The following is a 24,302-nucleotide window of genomic DNA, read 5'->3' as shown; positions in this document are numbered from 1 at the left end:
ATAAAATAAATAAATGAAAGTTAAGTATTTTTGACCACTCATTCATTCAACAAATAGTTATAGAGTATCTATTAGTTTGTTGGAAAAGTCATGATGCACTTTAGCTGGAGAACCATAGAAAAAAATAGAAAAATACACCATGACTTTTCTGACAACCCAACATAATATACCTCAGGAACTATAATAGGTATTGTAGCTATGGATCAAAGAAGGTAGCTTTTGGCAGTGTTTAGATGCTGCTCACTGAATTGTAGTGTCTGCAAGAGAGCAAGTAGACTATTCCAACAGTGTGTGGAGTTGTAGATGGGGTGTACAGAGTAGTTGAAGGAGGTTGCTGGAAAGGAATTGAGTAGACATTAGATACAAAAGTATTTGGATAGTGAATGGACCAAGAAAGGCTTCCTTCCTTGATAAATTATTGGGTGTGTAAACAAAAGCTTGAAGAATAGTAGGATATCTGCAGAAGAAATCAAACCAGGGGGGAGTCGGGCTGTAGTGCAGCGGGTTAAGCGCAGGTGGCGCAAAGCACAAGGACCGGCATAAGGATCCCAGTTCGAACCCCGGTTCCCCACCTGCAGGGGAGTCGCTTCACAGGTGGTGAAGCAGGTCTGCAGGTGTCTATCTTTCTCTCCCTCTCTCTGTCTTCCCCTCCTCTCTCCATTTCTCTCTGTCCTATCCAACAACGACAACAACAATAATAACTACAACAATAAAACAACAAGGGCAACAAAAGGGAATAAATAAATAAAATAAAAATATCAAAAAAAAATAAAAAAAAAAAAATAAATCAGACCAGGAGTGGTGAACAGGGAAAGTGGGGGCAAGGGCCTCCTGGAAGAGTTCACTCTGAGAATTCAATTTGGCTGAAACATTTGGTGCAGGGGAAAAAAATAAGAGAAGAAGAAGGAGGAGGAGAAGGAGAGGGAGAAGAAGAGGAAGAAGGAGAGATAAAGCAGATTTGAAGCCTGTCATGAAAGCACTTGTAAGAAGTTTGGGCCTTATCTATAAGCCACAGGATGCCAGTATAAAGGCAAACACAGATGAATTAGATTCACATTTTACTGAGATTACTCTGACTTTAACATGAAGGCAGACTGAAAGGGGCTGAGAGTGAGGACAGAAAGGAGAGATATACTACAGGCCTGATCTCAAAAGAGAAGATAAGAGAGGCCTTGTCAAAAAAGGGGATAAAAAAGACAGGGCATTCATCTGTCAACGTCCGTATTCAGCGGGGAAGCAATTACAAAATCCAGACCTTCCACCTTCTGCACCCCATAATGACCCTGGGTCCATGCTCCCAGAGGGATTAAGAATAGGAAAGCTTTCAGTGGATGGAATATGAAACCCTGGTAGTAGGAAATGTGTGGATTTTTTTTTTTTGCTTTTTTAAAAAATTTATTTATAAAAATGGAAACACTAGGGAGTCGGGCAGTAGCGCAGCAGATTAAGTGCACATGACGCGAAGCACAAGGATCATGGTTCCAGTCCCCAGCTCCCCACTTGCAGGGGTGTTGCTTCACAGGCAGTGAAGCTGGTCTGCAGGTGTCTGTCTTTCTCTCTCCCTCTTTTTTTTTTCCCCTCCTCTCTCCATTTCTCTCTGCCCTACCTAACAGTGACGGCAACAATAACAACAACAATAACTACAACAACAGTAAAAAACAACAAGGGCAACAAAAGGGAAAATAAATATAAAAAAATAAAATAAAAAAAAGGAAACACTGACAAACCATAGTATAAGAAGGGTACAACTCCACACGATTCCCATTACCAGAACTCTGTATTACATCCCCTCCCTTGATAGCTTCCCTATTCTTTAACCCTCTGGGAGTATGGACCCAAGGTCATTGTGGGATGCAGAAGATGGAAGATCTGGCTTCTGTAATTGCTTCCCCAATGAATATGGGCATTGACAGGTCGATCCATATTACCAATCTGCTTCTCTCTTTCATTAGTGGGGTAGGGTTCTGGGGAAGTGTATCTCCAGGACATATTGGTGGGGTTGTCTGTCCAGGGAAGTCTGGTTGGCATCATGCTAGCATCTGGAACCTGGTGGCTGAAAAGAGAATTAACATATCACCAAAATATGCTTACTAGCTATCTACAGAACAGATTCCCCCCCCCCCCCCCAACTCTTCATCTGCACTACTCCAGTCTTTAGGTTCATGATTAGTCAACAACTTGTTTGGCTTTATATGTTAAATGTGTGGAATTTTACCCCTCTTATCCTACAGTTTTGTTGATATTTTCTATTTTTTATTTTATTAGTAAATTAAATTAAATTTTTTTTTTAAAAAAAGACAGGGCAGACAGCAGAGATGCAATACAGTAGAGATCTTTAGTGAAGAGTGAGAAGGACTGGCCTGACTGCAGGGCTCTTGGTTAGTTAAGTGGCTGATGGGTATCATACCTATCAGCACAGTGTAAGCAATGTCACGAAAGAAAGGATTTTGATCAGGAGGATCATTTCTATTACAGCTTTTTCCCCCGTTTCAAATGGGAAAGATGAAACTAAGGTTAGGGGAGACATAGATACTCTGGGGCCATGCTGTTGAAGTCTGTTGTTTGGACTCCATCACCCTGGTGAGTGGGCTTCTCTCCACATGCAAATGTTACTCTCAGTCAGTTTCGAACAAAGCAAAAGAAAGATACTGACAGGTGAAACTTCAGAAAAGTTAGCCTGCAAGGCAAGAAATAAACATTCTACTTTTAATGTAACAGACTTTCCATTCCCCCACCCTAGCCAGTGGCATCTCTATGCACAAATCAAAACTCTCTTAAGTCACGGAATGAAAAAGAAGAAGAAAAGCAAACATAAAGTACTTCCTGTGTGGTGAATGGAAATTTTTTTGCCCAGTTTATTTTCCAGGCACATGAAAAGTAAATCTGAATATTTAAAACCACGGATACTTGCTATCTTAACCTAGATTGTTGAGAAGCAGAGGCAAGGGAAGATCACATATCTGGGTCTTAGACATTAGGTGCTGTTTACATAGAAGTAAAGTCTGCTTTGCTTTAAGACGAAGTACCAGCAAAAGCTTTACAAAGATGTGTGGTGGTAGTATAAGAGTAAGCAGATTCATATCAAATAAAAATGTACACATACAGCTGAACTAAGGCTGAATCTAACAATAACTTCTGCAGCTTTTCTCTCCTTGAAACAGAAAGCATTTGGTCTGTTGCATTGCAGTAAAGCTAAGGACTCTGGACTGGGTGTGGGGGCTGGGAAGCTCTGGGTATCCTGTGCACAGTGGTGAAGAGAGAATTGGGTGGTGGGAGTGGTGTGCAGACTCCTATCATGGGAAGATGGAAAACTGTACCCTTGTGTCAGTAACTGTCCTGTAAACCACTGCTTTTATCATAATAAAATGATAAAAAAAGAAAATACTGCATTTAACTATTTTTAAAATTTCTTTATTGAGGGATTAATGTTTTACAGTCGACAGTAAAATACATAGTTTGTACATGCATAACATTTTCCAGTTTTCCACACAACAATACAACCTCCACTAGGTCCTCTGCCACCCTGTTCCAAGACCTGAGCCTTCCCCACCACCCCAAAGTCTTTTACTTTGGTTCAATATGTCATACTTAATTATATTTAAAAGGAAATATCATTTGCATTAGAATATTTTGGAACTAGAGCTTTTCTTCTACCAAACTCTGAGACTAAAAAAAAAATTCTTATTATCAAAAAATTTGGGCCAAATAAATGAAACCCATCATGTATTGTTATTAGGAGAGTGGAATTTAGAGCTTCCTTATCTGAATGTGATAATTTACTTTCCCTACTTCGGAAGAAGATCTACCTCGAAGAGCAGTTGTGAGAACCAAATGAAGGGGCTGGGATATAGCATGCCTGCTTGAGCACGTGCCACTATGCTCAAGGTCCCAGGTTCACGTTCCTAGTCCCCACCTTCAGGGGGGAAGCCTCACAAGTGGTGAAGCAAGTGCTGCAGGTATCTCTCTTTCGCTTTCCCTACCTCCCTCCCCCTCCTCAATTTCTCTCTACCCTATCAAATAAGGGGGGGGGGGATCCTATGAAGGCACTAAGTTGGCATAAAAAAAAAGAGATACTCCATGTGAAAACACACTTATGTATTCAATAACCATTTCTTATTAGATTCCCATTCTATTTGCTTCTGCTTAACTGTAGCTGAACTCTAGGATTAGTGGGAACTTGTACCAACCAAATGAAAGAAAAAGCTCTCCATATTCAGGTTTAAAGCTAGACCATGCGCAGGTTAGAGAAAGTCACTTATCTGTGGTGCCCCTCTTTCTGTCAGAAGAAAAGGACTCCAGCAGATCTGGAAACTTTTCCTCTTGGTGCTAGCAAAAGGCACAAAGAAAAGAAAAGGGACAAGGGTCACAAGTTCCCAATGGCCCAGTGACAGTCCTTATTTATTGCTCAGGCTAGCCTAACACTTCCAATCAATCACTGTGGAGATCCAGGGTTAAATGCCCTGTTGTTGTAATGCTGATCTGGACAGATCAAGGTGTAACGTGCATCGACACTGTAATGATTCCAGCTGGTGAAAAGGTGGAGGCCCAGATGTGGAGCAGCATAACCAATGATGCGGATGAGGACAGGAAAGTGATTTAGGTTAGCATCACAAAGCAGACATATGGAAGGCAGAGGTAAAGATCTGGCTGTGCGAGAGGCCTTGCCTCAATTAAAATTGACAGGTAGTCCTGATACCATGCCTCTGAAATATGGTACATATTTAATGCTGAATTACACTGAACTCTGTTTTCTGGATTCTATCCTGTGTCTAAAAATGAGGACTGCCAGGGTGGGGTGGGGAGGTGTTTAATCCAGAGAAGATGCGCCTCCCTTCCTCCAATTAGATAAAGAACCTAAAACTTATGTGGTTTAGACCCATCTCTCACCTGCCCATATTACTTACTGACCTTTCTAGTGGTATTGCTGTAATGTTAATTCCACACCACCTCAATAAAATCAGATTGTCTTGACTTAAATTGTAAAATGAAGTCTGTTTGTGTAGAGTTTATCTGAGATTTAAACTTTGTCTTAAACCTAGTAGTCCTAAAAAAAGAATTGTTCAGGAGAAGTCCCCCATCCCCAGTTTAGGGAAATCCCTGCAAGATCAATCCTACCTTAACTTGGGAACATTTTTGGGCCTGACACCCTCGCTACCCTGTCCAGTTGACTTCAGAGATTCTCACATGGGTATCATTTCTGCTGACTGAGAGGTGGCTTGCCACTCTCTAGAAAAACAGCCTAGACCCAACATTTCAGAAGTTGGTTCAGACCTCTGGCTCAGATTACCTTAGTATGATTGGTTCTCATTATAATTAAAAGGGAAGCCCTTAGGTCAAACTCTCCAAAGCCTAACATTACCACCTTTTAACTATATGCCATGTGTCAGACACTTTATCACTCTGTGCTTCAGTCTTTCTTACCTGTAAAATGAGAAAATTAGTAGTTCCCATCCAAAGGTTGACTGAGAGGATTAAATCAATAAGTGTATAATATAAATACAGGGGTCAGGCAGTGGCGCACCTGGTTAAGCTTACACATTACAGTGCTCAAGTACCAGGGTTCAAGCCCTTGGCTCCCCACTTGCAGTGGGAAAGCTTCACAAGTAATGAAGGAGGGATGCAGGGGTCTTTCTAGCTCTCCCTTCCCTTTCAATTTCTCTCTGTATCTATCCCATAATAAATAAATAAAATATCAAAATAAAAAACAAAATATAAATATATATGCACAAATAATTTATGCAAATGCTTGTTAGACAATGTAAATATATTAATACTAGCTACATCAATTATACTATATATTAAATTTATTTCACATTACCTTTAGTTTTGAATAAAGACACATTATTTCACACAAAACATCTATGCACCTATAAGTCTAATAATTTATTTTACTATTTTGGTTCTTTTTTTTTTTTGTCATCTTGTTTTCCCCCTGTGAGGACAGAGAAATCATCAATAGGTTTTACAGCACTCTTGTTGTCATTTGAGGCTGAATGTACAGACTTCTTGGTTTCTGTACTTTTGTAAAAGTATAAACTTCTTAAAGATGCAGAGAGGATTTAAGTTAGATTAAAACTACCTCAATCATTTGGAAATTTATTTCTTAGTTTCCTATGTTGCTTTATTTTCAGGTATCTTTAATTCAATTTCTGGAATATTTTCATTTGTTTCTTGTTCTTTTTTCAAGGAATCTCTCTCTCTGGAGAAAATGCCAAGATAGAAATACGTCAAAATTAAGGGAGCTGGGTGGTGATGCACCTGGTTAAGTATACATATTACTGTGCACAAGGACCTGGGTTCTAGTCCCCAACCCCCAACTGCACTGGGGATGCTTCAAGAGTAGTGAAGTAGGCCTGCAAGTGTCTCTATCTCCCCCTCCTATCTCAATTTCTCTCTGTCATATACAATTAAAATAAAAATAGAAAGGAAAAAAATGGCTGCCTGGAGCTGTGATTTCTAATGCTGGCACCCAGCCTCAGCAATAACCTTAGTAGCAGGAAAAAAGAAAGAAAGAAAGGAAGGAGAAAGAAAGAAAGAAAGAAAGAAAGAGAGAAAGAATGAATGAAGGGTGTCAAAATGTATTGTTATACACAATGCTGCCTTTTAGATCTTATTACCTGCTATAGTTATCAGTGGATTGAAGAAGAGTGGTTATGAAAACTTGCCATTGACACTTCTATTTTTTGTAATATTTTTTCTTTATTGGGGATGAGGGACCCAGTATAGTTGTTGACACGTGGGTACAGTTTCTCTTCTTGTCTCCCCATGATGGTGCCTGAAGAAAACTCTCACTCCCAAGCTAGATCATTCCTCACTACTACTATGTGGGACCTCAAAGCCCAGTCCCATCTCTGTTCCTCCCAACTCCTTCCAATCCTTCCCCAGAGCCCTTTGTCTTCATGGGACCCAGAAGAAAAGTGATGTTTTTCTCTGTTTTCAAAGTCATCAGCAGCTATGGATATGCTTAATCCCTATAAGCAGTAATGCCTCTCATGTAGCCATTGACATCAATTAAGAGACAGCTCTTTGAGTTGATGGTAAGTGTGACACTACTTCCACCCCCTCAGAAAACCACTTCCTTTCCAGAAAATAGAAAACAAACTGAGAACATGACTTTGGTGTCAGCTTGAACAGGGAAGGAGTGTATTTTTGTCTGTTTCTGGCAAACATGAAGTCAAACCTTTGGTATTTATTTCTTGTCTTCTTCCAAGTTGAAGTTCTAACAGGTAAGTAACCTAATGGGCATTTCTTATTAAGTTATAATTCAAGTGAACATTGGGAACAATCAAAGTTGGAAAAAAATAGTTGGGACTTTATTTAAAAGTAGGACCAAGAGCTAAAAAGCCCAAACTCATGGCTAAGGGCATTGGTTACTTATGCTGCTTCTCATAGCATTGAGCTTACACTGCTGTCTTGAATACTTTTTTAAGATAGAGAAAAAATGTTTCATTTTTACATGAATTTCTTGGAGTTATTTCTTGGTGATAAAGTAGAAGGGTGACTGACCATTTCCAGGGAAAGATGAAAGGCAAAATATCTTGTGTCAACCTGGCATTTATGTTAGGAAAGTCTTCTTGGAAAAGTAAAATGGAAAGCCTTGAAAAGAAGAATTTAGATTTTAATCTTATTTGGGTGGTCTGATGTCAGGCTGCTATAGACTTTATTCAGCACTAAATTTTAGGGAACTATATGTAAAGATGAGAGAATTATACTCTCTAGTACCTGTAGACATTTAGAAACATCCCAATGTCCTAAAGTATTTCTCTTATTGGTATATATCAAACTATAGTTGAACAATTTTGAATAATACCACTTACAGTTAAATTAGTATATCTTTCCTTCTCATTTTGTATATTTTAGTACTCATTTTATTTATCTCTGAGTTATGCTTCTGAAGTTGGGAAAAGCAAAGTGAAATTGTACTAAATTGGGTACATATATTTACCATAAAAGGGAAGCAAAACTTTAGTGGCATAATCTTATCTAGAAAACATTTTGCATCAGTACAAAGAAATAAACAATTAAAATTGAAAACCAGACAAAAAGCAGACTTGTCAAATCTTGGTCTTGGGTAGCTCAATCCAACTCAACTGTTATTAACTATAATAAGATAAGTTAAGAATTAATGTCTACTTATAGTAAGTCTGATGGAAAGATCAGTGTTGAACTATGCCTTTTCTACAACCCAGTCAAGTCCTGTTACAGCACCAATAATGAATGAATCAGAGTTGGCATTTATTAATTTACCTATTCACTCATTCATTCATACAGCATCAAACTCTTACTATGTGGAAAGTAATGTGCTTGCTGCTGTACCTACAATGAGGAGCAGGACCAGGTCATTTCCTGCTGTCAAGAAGCTAACTGAACTTTGGGAGGGAGATATCAATCAGATAATCCAATGAATTAATAACAATCATAGGCAGAACTCAATTTTATGATGCAGTGTAATCAGAAAGTAAGACTGTGTGGGCATAGAGATGGGATCATGATGTGGGGGTCCATCAAAGTCTTTCCTGTGGAAGTGAAGTTGAGCTTAGAGTTGAAGGACAGCTAGGAGTAAATGGGAACAATGGTGTCAGGATGGGGAAGAACATGTCATATCATGAAAAGAGTAAAAGCAATGATCTGGTTGAAGTCAATGAAGTAAGGTCAGGAAAGTGGGAAGGCAATATATCTGGACTCAAAGAATGGTCTGGGATGGTGTTAGATGGTGTTAGAAATAAAGCAGAGACCAGAGCATTCAGGCTTTGTGGCTGTGTTAAAAATGTGGAGCTTTCTTATAAGAATATTGGTTTGGGTAATTGAAAGATTTGTTTGGTGGTCCAGGAGGTGGCGCAGTGGATGAAGCATTGGATTCTCAATCATGAGGTCCTGATTTCAATCCCCGGCAGCACATGTACCAGAGTGATGTCTGGATCTTTCTCTCTCTCTCTCCTTCTAGCTTCATGAATGAGTAAATAAAATCTTTAAAAAAAAAAAAAGGAAGATTTGTACGTACAGCTAGAAAAGCATACCAACATTTGTCAAACTAACTTGGGCATTTTTAGTGGTGTTAATATTATCAGAAGATATGAATATAACAGTGGTGTTATTTTCCTGTAAGAACAGACCCACTGTAGAAGGAAGCTTTACAGGTTCTACGATAAGCTAAAGAATACATATTTCTATAATACTGTTTATTTGGATTTTAATTGAATAAGGTTTCTGTTCACTCTCATTACATGGAAAACAATGCCATATAAGACTGAAAGGTAAGTGTTAATATGCTGGTAATCATCACCAGCATTCCTTTATCTTGAAGCTCTTCTTCAAAAGCTCTAAAAGCAGAGTCAAACTTAACTCTGTATAAACACATGTAAGCTTTTTGTTGTTGTTGTTGTTGGCAGACATTTTAACCCTGCTAATTCAGTAGGTCTTTTTTCCTTAAAGAGTAGATGTTTTTATTCTTGGTTAATGTTTGAATAATCTCAGATCAGGCAAGGCTATGTTATATGTTACAAAGTAACTGGTGACAGAATGAACATTAGAACTCAAGTGTCTGACTTTGATATCCACATTCTTCCTACATAATATTGAAGTAGTAGCAATGTAACATCTGTCTCAAAAGAGAGAAATTTTTTATCAGTTTTTGTATTTGGTTAGTGACTTAAGATGCTAGAAATCACCACAGTTCCCAATTTCCTATTGCTTTGGGTGTAAAATTTAACAATGTAGTTGTCTTTTAATGATTCTGAAACTATAGGAGTGTTCTCATTGCAAAGGGGCCTAAGGAAAAATGGGATCTTGTAACTGAATTTAAGAGGCACTCTCTTTAGACCTTATGAGTTACGGGAATCAGCAAGTGACCCAATGAATCCTGATTATACTAAGCTGAATTTGCAAGCAATTACTTATGTCATGTGGTGTTTGGTATATGGGCATATTTCACAATGTATTGTGAGAAGGAGCTGGTAGGATAAAACCCAGGCTCATTTTAAAATATTTTAAAATTTATTTATAAAATAAAAATTATCGACAAGACCATAGTATAAGAGGGGTACAATTCCACGCAATTCCCACTACCATAATTCCACATCCTACCACCTCCATTGGAAGCTTTCCTATTCTTTATCTCTTTGGGAGCATGGACCCAGGATCATTATGGGGTGCAGAAGGTAGAACGTCTGGCTTCTGTAATTGCTTCTCTACTGACCATGGGTGTTGGCAAGTGGATCCATACTCCCAGCCTGTTTCTTTTTTCTTTCTTTTTTTTTTTTAGATCCTTTTTTTTTTTTTTTTTTAATTTAAGAAAGGATTAATCAACAAAACCACAGGGTTTTGTACAACTCCAGGAGGGGTACAACTCCACACAATTCCCACCACCCAATCTCCATATCCCACCCCCTCCCCTGATAGCTTTCCCATTCTCCATCCCTCTGGGAGCATGGACCCAGGGTCGTTGTGGGTTGCAGAAGGTGGAAGGTCTGGCTTCTGTAATTGCTTCCCCGCTGAACATGGGCGTTGACTGGTTGGTCCATACTCCCAGTCTGCCTCTCTCTTTCCCTAGTAGGGTGTGTCTCTGGGGAACCCAGCCTGTTTCTATCTTTCCCTAGTGGGGCAGGGCTCTAGAGAGTTTGGGGTTCCAGGGTACATTGGTGAGGTTGTCTGTACAGGGAAGTCAGGCTGATGTCATGGTAGCATCTGCAACTTGGTGTCTCAGAAAGCATTAAAATATAAAGAAGAACAAATTGTTTAATTATCAGGACCCTAAAGGCAAGAATATAACAGATGAGAATTGAGGTCTCCATTTTGGAAAAAGCTAGTAAGCCTTGCTTTTATCACTGGGGCATCAAAGCAGTGATTCTTAAATTCCACCATCTCAGAAAAAAAAAACAACAAGTTTCATTTTTATATCTTTTCCTCAGAACTCAGAGCAAATTCTGGAGTTGAGTTAAACTTGAGTACATGCCTGTACTTGATTTTATTCCTTATACTTTTTATATTTAATTTTATTGTTGTATTCCCCATTTCCTCTAGTTTTGTTGGTATAATGAAAAAAATTTAACTCCTTTCTTCTACAATTTAGAAGTCTGACTCCATGAATAAAATTTCCTAAGTCATCATCATGTTCAGAGTATCTAAATTTAATAGATTATTGTATTAAAGTAAATAATGTCTCCCACCTGCAGGGGGGAACTCTTCATGAGTGGTGAAGTATGTCTGCAGGTGTCTTTCTCTTTCCTTATCTTCCCTCTCTCTTTCCAGTTTCTCTGTCCTGTTCAGTTAAAAAGCAAAAGGGTTCAGGTGGTGTGTACCTGGTTAAGTGCCCAGAAAAAAATCTATCAATCAATAAATAATGCCAATGAGTTTGCTTACATGCTTACTGTTCCTTTCTTTTGATATGAGAACTTTGAAATGTTCTTCCTTTCTTATTCTCATCCTTCCCTATTTCGTTAATGTGTCCTTGACAAGCACGTAAGTTTTCTTTAAATAATTGGAATCTTATAGTTGAAGATCACCAGTAGACTTCCTTGTATAATACTTCTCTTTTGTTTTGAGGGTCCTTTCCCTACACTTACTCTACCTGCTTCCCGTGACAGCACTGATCTTTCCAGCTGCTCTTGCCTTGTGAGCTCTATGGTATTTCACTGATTACAAGTCAACTCATTTTTTGTGTGTGTGTGTGTATCTCAAGCTCTCTGAATTCTATAATCAGAAAAGGTGTCTTATTTGCACTCACATATCTATTAGTGATAACTTCTTTGACATTAAGATTTTTTTCTGAATTATCTGTGAATATTCATTCATCTTATGCTAACTTTTAAAATTGATATTTATTATTATTATTTTGTATTGCCACTAGGGTTAGCTGGGGCTTGCTGCCTGCAGAATCCACTCCTCCCAACAATCACTTTTTCTTTCTTTCCCTTTCTTTCTTTCTTTCTTTCTTTCTTTCTTTCTTTCTTTCTCTGTTTCTTTCTTTGTTTTTTTTATTATTGATTGTCTAATATATTTCAGATCCAGATATTATTTATGTGAGGATGATACCAGTTTTATCCTCATGAAGTTTTTAGCTGGATGAGGAAGATAGGCAGAATATGTATAATCTAAGATTATATGCATTTTAAGTATTTTGTTGTAAGCACTTTGTATGGGGAATCTCAGAGACCACTTTAAGATGGTTCTGAAAGAATGAGGATTTTAGGCAGGCAAAGTGAGTAATAGGATATCTAAGCCTAGAGAAACAGAGGAAAAGAATGACTAAAAAGTTCAGTGTAATTTTAGGTCTATGAGATTGTGAGAGAATTTTGTGTCATGCCAAGGAAATTGATTTTAAAAATCTAATAAGTAGTAAACCATGGAGAATTAAAAAAATATATATTTATTTATTCCCTTTTGTTGCCCTTGTTTTATTGTCATAGTCATTGTTGGAAAGGACAGAGAGAAATGGAGAGAGGAGGGGAAGACAAGGAGGAGGAGAGAAAGATACCTGCAGACCTGCTTCACCACCTGTGCGGGTAGGGAGCCGGAGGCTCTAACCGGGATCCTTAGGTCAGTCCATGTGCTTTGCACCACCTGCGCTCAACTCATTGCACTACCGCCCAACTCCCACCATGGAGAATTTTAAACTGGGGAATTAAAAACTTTTTAGAGTAGTTTGGAAGCAGCATAGAGGCTAGACTTGGAGGGGAGAGTGCTGTTCACAATTCAGTCATAGCTTCCTGGGGTTGTAGAGACTTCTCCCAGGTTAGGGCATGTACCTTGCCATCCATGTGGCTCACGTTCAGCTCTGGTACCACATGAGAGTGCCATGATGGTAAAAATGGAAGCTCTAGGGTTGTTAAGTCACTCTCTTTCTGAATTAAAAATTTAACTTGGAAGCATTGAAATCATGTGTGTGCGAGGACCCAGCTATGAAACAAACAAACAATAAAGATGAAGAAAGATACGAAAAAGGTCCTGAAACTGTAATGGAAATAGAGAAAACAAATCAATTTAAGATATAGCTAAGAATTAGAGACAAATGGCTTGGTGGTCAATTGCATCAAGAAAATGAGAGAGAGAGAGAGAGAGAGAGAGAGAGAGAGAGAGAGAGAGAGAGAGACTGAGGTCGTGCTGGTCAAACTGGGGACACACTCCTTCCCTTAAAGCAATGGCTTATGTTTGGTGAGTATTAAGTTTACTTTGGAAATTTTACTCTCAGTGTGTCAGAGAGCATGCAGAGAAATGTTGATGGGAAATTGGAAATCTAAAGTTGGAGTAAAGAGGAGAAGCAGACTTGAGATAAAGTTATTCTTTGAGTATAGCATTCCAGTCCCTCCTTGCTTCCAGAGTTTGTGATGAGAAATCTGATGAAAGCCATATGGTTCTGCCTTTTTTTTTTTTTTTAACAGAGCACTGATCAACTCTGGCTTATGGTGGTGTGGGGGATTGAACCTGAGACTTTGACATCTCAGACATGACAGTCTGTTTGCATAACCATTATGCTATCTATCTCTGGACTAAAGATGAGAACTGAAACTTTACATGCAAAAAATACACATGATGAATGCTCTGTGTGTGCTCAAGAGGATTTCCACAGAAGTTGGAGAATGGGAAATAATGTGTATGCTCATTTTATCCTTTCTGTATAAAAGATTTGTGTGTAGACATGATACATAAATAATATCTTCTAATGAGGATTCTAATTTTTTTTTGTATATTAACATCATTCCTACCACCAAAGGCCTGTGTCCATACCTTAACCTCCCTATAGTTCAGCTGAAAATCTACTCTCACCCTCCACCCAGAGTTTTTTACTTTGGGTTTTTTACTCCAAACTCAGTCAAATTCTGCTTTATGTTTCCCTTTCTGCTCTTCCTTCTCAACTTCTGTTTATGAGGGGTTATCCCATACTCATCTTTCTCTTTCTGACTTACTTCACTTAACATAATTCTTTCCACCTCCATCCAAGATGGGTCAGAGAAGGTGGATTCATTATTCTTAATAGCTGCAAAATATTCCATTGTGTATATACCACAGCTTTTTCAGCCACTCATCTCTTGTTGGGCTCCTGGGTAGCTTTCAGGTTTTGGCTATTATGAATTGTGCTGCTATGAACATATATTTTTGAATGGGTGGATTTTGGTCCTTAGGATATATCCCTAGGAGAGGAATTTCTAGCCTTGTGAGAGTTCTCCAGACTGCTTTCTAGAAACTATTAATTTTTATTTTTCTTAGCTAGTTGATGTAAGAAATGGCTATGTTCTCATGAAAAGCTGAAAAATATAAAACATGTTTTTGACAGTAATTTCATTTTTGAAGAAACCTTGGTTTACAGGATTATAAATGTCTTTGAAGTAGAATTCCACACTTCTCAAAATGTGTGGCCACACCTCAGCCACCTAAGAGCCAATGCCTCCATCAAAGTCCACTGGATCCCCTCTTGCAGCCTGCTCCTCCCTCTGCCAGCCCCAAACCCTTCAGCTCTGTAGCCCAAGTCCAAATAATTGTTTTCACTTGACTTTGCTTTGATTTTTTTGTGTACTCTATTTGAGTAAAATAATTTATTATTTTCCTTTTAGGTAAGTCTCTTTATATTTCTTACAGGGTCAGTTTAGTGGTAGTGAATTTCTTTAACTGTTTGTCAGTAAAGCTCTTTATCACTCATTCAGATTGGAATGATAACCTAGTTGGATAATGAATGGAGGTCTGTTTTATTAAGACTTTGAATCTATTCACGCTGGTCCTTTCTGGTCTTTATAGAGTTTCTGTTAAGAAATCAACTCTATGATTATGTGGTTTAACCTTATAGATGACTCATTTCTGTTGCTGCTCTAGAAATTCTCTTTATCATTAACCTTTGTCATTTTAATTTTTGTGTATGTTCATGAGGAAGCATAGTTTTAAATGCTGTAATTACTTAGTAAGAGAGCAAGTACATCAAAACCAAACTGAAGCATTGTAATTCTTAGAATTTTGCCTTCCATGCCTTTCATGCATCCATGCATGGTAATAAGTTAAAGCTTATTATTGCCTGATTACAGAAAATGTGTCTAATAAGTATTATCAACAACTACAAACTCAGGAGGATATTTCTTTTCTATTACCTTGAATCCTTTGTGGAGGTTTGTGGTTAGAAGTCTGAGTTCAAGAGACGAAAGTAAAATTGCTGATTTGTCTTGCACTCTCTGCACTATGTAGCTTTGCTAAATGCTTTTGTGAAAGGAATTACAGCTGCTTAAAAATATTCCTGGCAGAAAGACCATCTTGTACTAAAGAAATAGAATAGATTAGACCTAAAAGAATCCACTGACAAGTGAACTCTTCTAAGACACAGTGAATTTTTCAAGTATAGTAACTGATTATTTTTTTCAGAGTCTTCTTTTTTTTAAGATTTTTTATTGCGAAATTAATGTTTTATATTCGACAGTAAATACAATAGTTGCATAATATTTACCAGTTTTCCATATAACAATACAACCCCCAAGAGGTCCTCTGTCATAATTTTTGGATCTATATTCCCCTCCCCCCGAGTCTTTTACTTTGGTGCAATACGCCAATTCCAGTTCAGGTTCTACTTGTGTTTTCTCTTCTGATCTTGTTTTTCAGCTTCTGCCTGTGAGTGAGATCATCCCATATTCATCCTTCTGTTTCTGACTTATTTCACTTAACACAAATTTTTCAAGGTCCATCCAAGGTTGGCTAAAAATTGTGAAGTCACCATTTTTAATAGCTGAGTAGTATTCCATTGTGTATATATACCACATCTTGCTCAGCCACTCATCTGTTGTTGGACACCTGGGTTGCTTCCAGGTTTTGGCTATTACAAAGTGTGGTGCCACAAACATATGTGTACACAGATGTTTTGGGATGGGTGTGTTGGGTTCCTTAGGATATAGCATCTATATATTCCCAGGAGAGGAATTTCAGGATCATAGGGTAGGTTCATTTCTAGCCTTCTGAGAGTTCTCCAGACTGTTCTCCACAGAGGTTGGACCAATTTACATTCCCACCAGCAGTGTAGGAGGGTTCCTTTGACCCCACAACCTCCCCAGCATTTGCTGCTGCTACCTTTTCTGATGTATGACATTCTCACAGGAGTGAAGTAGTATCTCATTGTTGTCTTTATTTGCATTTCTTTGACAAGCGAAGGCTTGGAGCATTTTTTCATGTGTTTCTCAGCCTTTTGGATCTCTTCTGTGGTGAATGTTGTGTCCATGTCCTCTCCCCATTTTTGCATGGGGTCATTTGTTTTCTTGTAGTTGAGTTTGGTAAGTTCTTTATATATTTTGGTTATTAGCCTCTGATCTTATGTATGGCATGTAAAGATCTTCTCCCATTCTGTGAGGGGTCTCTTGATTTGGGTAGCGGTTTCTTTTGCTGTGCAGAAGCTTTTTAACTTGATGTAGTTCCATAGGTTTATGCTTGTCTTAGTCTTCTTTGTAATTGGATTCATTTCATTGAAGATGTTTTTAAAATTTATGCAGAAAAGAGTTCTGCCAAAATTTTCCTCTAAGTATTTGATAGTTTCTGGTCTAACATTCAAGTACTTGATCCACTTGGAATTTACTTTTGTATTTGGTGGAATATAGTGGTTTAGTTTCATTATTCTGTATGATTGAACCCATTTTTTTCCCAACAACATTTGTTGAAGAGACTTTGTTTTCCCCATTTAATTGTCTTGGTCTTTGTCAAAGATTATGTGTCCATAGGTGTGGGGCTTACTTATAGGCTCTCAATTCTATTCCACTGGTCAGTGTGTCTATTCATGTTCTAGTACCAAGCAGTTTTGATGACAATGGCCCTTTAATACAATTTGAGATCTGGGAGTGTGATACCTCTGTTCTTTCTTCTCAAGATTGTTTTGGCAATTCTAGGTCTTTTCTGGTTCCAGATAAACATTTGTAGCATTTGTTCTATTCTCCTAAAATGTGCTTAAGATCTTGATGGGGATAGCATTAAATTTGTATATGGCTCTAGGTAGTATATTCATTTTGAGGATGGTAATTCTTCCAACCCATGAACATGGAATGTATTTCCACTTCTTTGTGTCTTTTTCAATTTCCTTGAGTACTGACTCATAATTTTCAGTATATAAGTCTTTCACTTCTTTGGTTAGGTTTACTCCTAGATATTTTATTGTTTTTGTTGCTATAGTAAAAGGAATTCATTTCTGGATTTCAACTTCTTCTAACTTAGTGTTTGCATAGAGGAATGCCGCTAGTTTTGAATGTTAATTGTGTAGTCTGACAACTTACTGTATTTCCTGATGATTTCCAAAAGCTTCTTGCTGTATTCCTTAGGTTTTTCTGTGGATACTATCATGTCATCTGCAAATAGGGAGAGTTTGACTTCTTCTCTTCCAATCTGTATGGCTTTAATTCCTTGCTCCTGCCTGATTGCTATGGCAAGAACTTCCAACACTATGTTGAATAGTAATGGTGATAGTGGGCAGCCCTGTCTAGTACCTGATCTGAGGGGAAATGCTTCCAGTTTTTCACCATTATGATGTTAGCTGTAGGTTTGCTATATATAGACTATCTTCAGGAATTTTCTATCTATTCCCATTTTTTGTAGTGTTTTGACCATAAAGGTATGTTGTATTTTGTCAAAGGCTTTCTCTGCATCTATTGATATGACCATGTGGTTTTTGGTCTTGCTTTTATTGATGTGGTGGATCACGCTGATTGACTTACATATATTAAACTAACCTTGCATCCCTGGGATAAACCCCACTTGGTCATGATGAAAAATCTTTTTAATAAAATGTATCCAGTTGGCTAGAATTTTGTTCAATATTTTAGCATCTGTGTTCATCAGAGATATTGGTCTGAAGTTTTCTTTTTTGGTTGTGTCCCTGTCTGCTTTTGGTATCAGAGTGATGTTGGCTTCATAGAAGCTGGAAGGGAGTATTCCAGTGTCTTCAATCTTCTGGAAGCTTTTTTTTAAAAAGTAGAGGTATTAGGTTTTGTAGAATTCATTTGTAAAACCATCTGTTCCAGGACTTTTATTCTTGGGAAAGGTTTTGATGACTGTTTCAATTTCAATAGCTGTGATGGGCCTGTTCATGTTATCTACTTCCTCTTTACTTACTTTTGGAAGTTCATATGTATCTAGGAAATCATCCATTTCTTCCACATTCTCTATTTTGGTTGCATATAGTTAGTTGTTCATAGAAGTCTTGAATGATATGTTGAATTTCTGTGGTGTCTGTTGTAATATCTCCTCTTTTCTTTACATTCTGATTTATTTGGGTCTTCTCCCTTTTTTGTTTTGTGAGTCTGACTAAAGGTTTGTTGATTTTGTTCACTCTTTCAAAGAACCAATATTTACTTTTGTTGATCTTTTGTATGGTTTACTTATTTTCAATGTTATTGATTTCTGCCCTAACTTTAGTGATTTCTGTCCTTCTGGTTGTTAGGGTTCATTTGTTCTTCTTCTTTTAGGTCTTTAAGATGTTCAATCAGGCTGTTTATTTGTGGTTTTTTTTTTTTTTTATTTCCTAATGAGTGCTTGTATGGCTATGAACTTCCCTCTCAGTACTGCCTTAGTTGTGTCCCAAATATTTTGATAGCTAGTGTTTTCATTTTCATTGAACTCTCAAAACATTTTGATTTCTTCCTTTATTTCCTCTTTGACCTAGTAGTTGTTAAGGAGTGTATTGTTGAGCTTCTACATTTTGGGACTATTACTAATCTTTTGGTAATCAATTTGTTAATTATTAAGTATTAGTTTCATTCCACTGTGGTCTGAGAAGATGCTTGGGATGATTTCAATGCTCTTGAATTTGCTGCTGCTGTCTTTGTGGCCTAACATATGGTCTATCCTTGAGAATGACCCATGTGGACTTGAGTAAAATGTGTATTCCAGTTTCTTGGCATGAATGTTTCTGAAAATGCCCAGTAGCTCTAGTTTATCTATCTTCTCATTTAGCTCCCTCATGTCTTTATTGATTTTCTGTCTGGATGATCTGTCAAGTTGAGAGAGTGGGGTGTTAGAAGTCCCTACTATGACTGTGTTGCTGTTAGTATATTGCTGTAGCTGTTTCAGTAGATGTTTGATGTATTTAGATGGCTTCTCATTAGGATCATAAATGTTAATAATTAAGTCCTCTTGATCCTCTGAGCATTAGGTAGTGTCCATACCTATCTTTTTAAATTGTTTTTATTTTTAAGTCTATCGTGTCAGATATGAGAATAGCTGTTCCTGCCCTTTTTTGTGGGCCATTGGCTTGGATGATAGTTTTCTACCCTTTCACTTTAAGTCTGTGTTTGTCTTATTGAGTTAGGTGGGTTTCCTAACAGCATATTGTTGGGTTGTGTTTTCTGATCCATCATCCTACTTGTGCCTTTTAATAGGTGAATTCAGGCCACTGACATTTATTGATATCAAAAACTGAAGATATTTTAATGCCATTCTTGTGGATTTTTAGAGTGTTCTGTATATGGCCTATTTATGGTGGTCTGACTGTTTATAGGAGACCTTTCAGAATTTCTTTCAGGGAAGGCTTGGTGATAGTTAATTCTTTCAACTGTTGCTTGTCTGAGAAAGTTTTTATGCCTCCATCTAATCTGAACAACTGTCTAGCAGGATACAGTATTCTTGGTTGAAAGCCTTTCTTATTGAGCACTGAGTAGATACCTTGCCATTCTCTTTGGCCTGTAGTGTTTGTGTAGAGACGTCTGCTCCTAATCTTATGGGTTTTCCTCTCTAGGTGACTCTTTGTTTTTCTCTTGCAGCCTTCAGGATCCTTTCTTTATCCTTATTCCTTTCCATTCTAAATATGATGTGTCTTGGTGTCTTTAAGTCTGTGTTTCTGTTTGGAATCCTCTGGGCTTCTTGGATCTTTATGTCGTTGATGTTTTCTAGACTAGAGAAGTTCTCTGCTATTATGTCCTGAAGAATGCTTTCTTTGCCTCCCTCTCTTTCTTCCTCTGATAAGCCAATAATGCATATATTTTTTCCTTTTGAAGTCATCCCATAGGTCTCTGTTGTTGTTTTCAGTATCAATCGCTTTTTGGAATCTCTTGCTTCTTTTTTAGTTGTCTCTAATTTGTCCTTGATCTTGCTATTTCTGTCTTCACCCTCATTGTTTCTGTTCTCTCTACTGTTTTCTAGAATTAATCTATTTTGTTACCCTGTTCTGATACTGTTTGTTCAGCTAGTTGTGTTCTTAGCTCATCTATTTCAGCTTTAAGCTCTCTAATAACCTTAAGATAATTAGTGTTTTTTTCCAAGGTCTCATTCATTGTTTCTTCATTTCTGATGACAATTCTTTCAAACTCTTTACTCACCCTTGTGATTATTTCCTTAACTAGTGTTGGGATGTTGACCTCATTATTTTGTGCTTCAACCTTTAGGGGGCTTTTATCTGGACTCTTGTCCTTGTTCCTTTCTCCAATATTTCTTCTCGTTGGTTTAACCATTTTATATAATATGTTATAACGTCCCTCTCTCAGTACCATTCTAATTACTGATCACTCTTGCCTGGATTGACTTGTGTCTAAGTAAGTTAATTAAAGAGTTAACAGTTGTGGAGATTGTCAGTTTTTTCAATATTATTTTAATCCGTGAGTCGGAGTTCAGTGGCTTAAATGCCTCTTTTCTTCTTTTTCTTCCCTTTAGGCTATGGGAGCTGAAGGATTTTAAACTATAAATAGGATTCTTAGCTTAATCACTGACACCTGACCAAGAGATAAAGCAGAGATAAACCAGTGGTTATGCAAAGATACTATCACAGCCCCACAGCTAGGCCACCAAGGTATAGATCTTCTCCTGCATTTCCTTGTTAGTTTCCTGTCCCCTGGTGTCAGCACCAGGCCTCCCCCTCACTGCTCCAGGTTCTGAAGGCTGTAGCAATGGAGACTCACAACAGCATTTGGTGAGTCTTAGGGGTGTTCTCTCCTCCATTCAACCATCTTTTTTGTTGGTGACATGGACTAGAGGAGGTGTCTCAACTGGTAAACTGCTGGACTGTTACCAGGCACTTAATCTCTCCCTAGACTCCTCTCTGTCCATGAGCCACACATGTTTGTACTCACTGGTGATTTGGTGGGCTCCTGAAGTCATTCTAGTCTTGCCTTGTTGTGGTCCCAGGTGGTCTCCTTTGGTACTCCTAGTTGACCTGTGAGAGGAGATTTTCAAAGTTTTCTTACCAGGCACCCCAAAGCAGATGAAAATGTTATTATTCTGGAGCCAATGGAAAACATAAAGAAATAGCCTAGTGAAAAAGTTGTGATTTTCCTCTTGAAAGTATTAGTCTGTTTATGTCAACAGTGATGTTATCAAAATTATAGTTAGGGTTGCATAATAACTGTGAGCCTCTACTTAAAGTTTTCACACTCTAGACACAGTAATGAATATAACTAAAACAGATAATTCCATTGGGGAGGTGGCTCAGTGGTAGCAAGCCTGGTTGGCATGCCTGAGGTCCCAAGGTCTATTCCTGGGACCTGGCTATGGCACAGTGGGCAGAGTGCTCACGTGACAAAGTTCCATCTCATTACTGTATATGACAGAGTGAGGTTTCCTAAAATACAGCAGAACAGACATATAAACGAATCTTATGGAGAGGATATAACATTTTCTTTTGGAGTATTTGTATTCTTGGGATACAAATAAGAAGTAAACAGGCATTGTAGCAAAACTGAAACTGATACACAATCATTAGATTTTTAAAGAACCCTGGCTAAGATTCAAAAGAATATATGCCTATTTATGAATTTGAATAATCATTGGTTCAGGGTTTCCTGTTTTGACAATATATGTGTACTCTGGGGGAACCTAAATATCCAACCAGGCTTAGATTTGTCCTTCCCTCTGCAGACACAAAAGAAACAAAGTAATTATAAGCCAGGTAAACAGGCCTTTATATCTAAAACTGGTATATATTTTCAGGTAAATAACATTTCTTTCTTTTTTATTTATTATACTTATTTATTTGATCAGGACAATCAGAATCTGAGAGGGTAGGGAAATATAGAGAGGGAGAGAGACAGAGAGACATGTGCAGCTCTGCTTCACAAATTGTACAGCTTTCCCCCTACAGGTGGGGACTGGGGTCTTGAACCTAGGTCCTTGCACACTGTAACTTGTGCACTCAACCAGGCACACCATCACCTGCCCTGAACATTTTCTTTAAGACTCAGACAGATACTTTTCATTAGAATATTACCTCACCACTGGAAAGGTGTCCTCTAGTGGTTGTATATTTGTATATACCAGTTTCCAGAAGAGAGATCACATGAGGCAGTTAACCCTGAGATAATCTTTCATCTATGACCTACATTATTCTAGTTAAGATAGTTTTTTTTTTGGGGGGGGGTGGGCACCAGTTCACTTTGATAAATTTAAAATAACAATCTTACCTGGATGATTTCTAAGAGTCTTCCTCATTCTTATTTCCTATAATCTATACTTTATCTTAGCAGATTAATTAACTTGTTCATCTGCCCATTCAGTAAATATTTATTGGGATTTACTTCACATCAGTTACTATTATAGATATTTGGAATGAATCAGTGAATAGTATCAACAAAGTAAAACACCCATATTATAGTGAGTTGCTAGAAAACAAGCATGTATAGTGGTCTGGGAGGTGGCTCAGTGGCTGGGGCACTGGACTCTTAAGCATGAGGTCCAGAGTTCAGTCCCCGGCAGCACATGTACCAGAGTGATTTCTGGTTATTTCTCTCTCCTATCTTTCTCATTAATAAATAAATAAAATCTTTTTTAAAAAGGAAAAAAAGAAAATAAACATTTATACAAGTAAACCAGACAATGGCTATCTCAGGTATTATAATACAATATAACTTGGAGGTATACTTTGGGTGTAGTGTGGTGTGGTTCCTGCAGAAGTAAGAAGTAGTCCTGTTAAGATCAGAGAAAACATGCAGGACTGAAAATCTGGATCAGATACTTGTGTGTGAGCAATAGAAAGAGTTAGGGTTAGGGTTAGGGTCATTCTGCATCTGCTGCAGAATCAATGACTGGGGTACGCTGGAGAGCAGGACAGGCAGTGCACATAACAGGAAGCCAAGGAAAATATTTAAATTCCAAGATGGCCATTTTTTTGGTATTTAGAAGTAGGCATTGATGCTATATGATTATTCATATTATAAGATTCTTTTGGCTACCCTAGGATAGTGGGTGGGAATAGAAGCAGGAAGTTGGGAACTTCTCATATTCCTAGAGATCAATGCCATTGGCTTGGAGCAAATGTAGTTTGGGTGGAATTCTACTGGACATAAAAAGAAGTACAAGAAATGAGACTTTCTTCCTATAGAGCGATTCTAACATTGACCCTCTAATTCTGCAATGACCATGTATATAGCTTCACACGTGGTTACCTCTTTCCTTTGTACTTCCTTAATGTCATTTTAACTTTAGATTAAACTTCCAAACTTTCATTTACTTAAGAATTTGTGTGACTTCAAACATATAAGCTACTCACTTCCCAGCACCATATGTGGTACATTTAATGGAAAACATAAAAATCAATTCCACCGTGTACAAAGGTTTATGTTTTCTATTATGTATGGTGCCAGGAAGAGGTTGAATCAATTCTGTCACTGATGCTACAGGAAACCTGAATGTTAAGGTGAGGTGTTTGTGGGGTGTTTGAAATGTGGACAATATATATGAGAATTTAGGGGTATTAAGTAGAAATGGAGATAGTACATCAAGGAAAGTGAGAACTATATTGATGATAGTTTAAGAGGATAATTTGAAGGATAATTTCATATTAAAACATAGAATGCAAAGAAATTTTAAGCATGAGAAGAAGGGAGACAGGGCAACAAGACAGAGGGGGTACTCACAAATTTGACTACTAGTATGGGAAAGGAACCAATTATATTTGACATCCAAACAATCAAAACACACACTGCTTATAAGAATTTGTACTGTTGGGGCAGTATTCCTGGTTGAATATTACATTTGGAGATAAAATCATCCAGAGCAATGGAGAAAAGATTCTAGGTACTTCTATAGTTATCAGAAATTAGTTTCTTCAGATTCTGATTAAAATGTCTGCCTATCCATTATTTGGTTTATTCAGGGCTACAAGAATAATCTTTTTTTATACTGTTTTTCTTTTCTTTTTTTAAAAATTCATTTCTTTATTGGGGAATTAATGTTTTACATTCAACAGTAAATACAATAGTTTCTACATGCATAACATTCCCCAGTTTCCCATTTAACAATACAACCCCCACTATGTCATTTATCATCCTTCATGGACCTGTTTTTTCATATGTCCTCAAAGTCCAAGGAGAATTTGTGTTGAAATATTTGGGTATATCTGTTTAATAATAGGTGGTAATATATTTATGAAACAA

General features: G+C 37.6%; 1 protein-coding gene across 1 annotated transcript in view; it reads left to right on the top strand.

Annotated features, from left to right (window-relative positions):
- The first annotated feature begins 7,131 nt into the window (after positions 1–7,131).
- Positions 7,132–24,302, top strand: part of ICOS (inducible T cell costimulator) — a 31,978-nt gene continuing 14,807 nt past the window's right edge. The window contains exon 1 of the mRNA XM_007520477.2: positions 7,132–7,226. Within this exon, the coding sequence (XP_007520539.2) occupies positions 7,169–7,226 (58 nt within the window). The 5' untranslated portion in view covers positions 7,132–7,168. The remainder of the gene's footprint in view (positions 7,227–24,302) is intronic.

The sequence above is a fragment of the Erinaceus europaeus genome, chromosome 7 (genome assembly GCF_950295315.1).
Source record: "Erinaceus europaeus chromosome 7, mEriEur2.1, whole genome shotgun sequence".
Taxonomy (NCBI): domain Eukaryota; kingdom Metazoa; phylum Chordata; class Mammalia; order Eulipotyphla; family Erinaceidae; genus Erinaceus; species Erinaceus europaeus.
The sequence above is the reverse complement of the archived record's forward strand: the minus strand, read 5'-3'. Positions and strand labels throughout refer to the sequence as shown.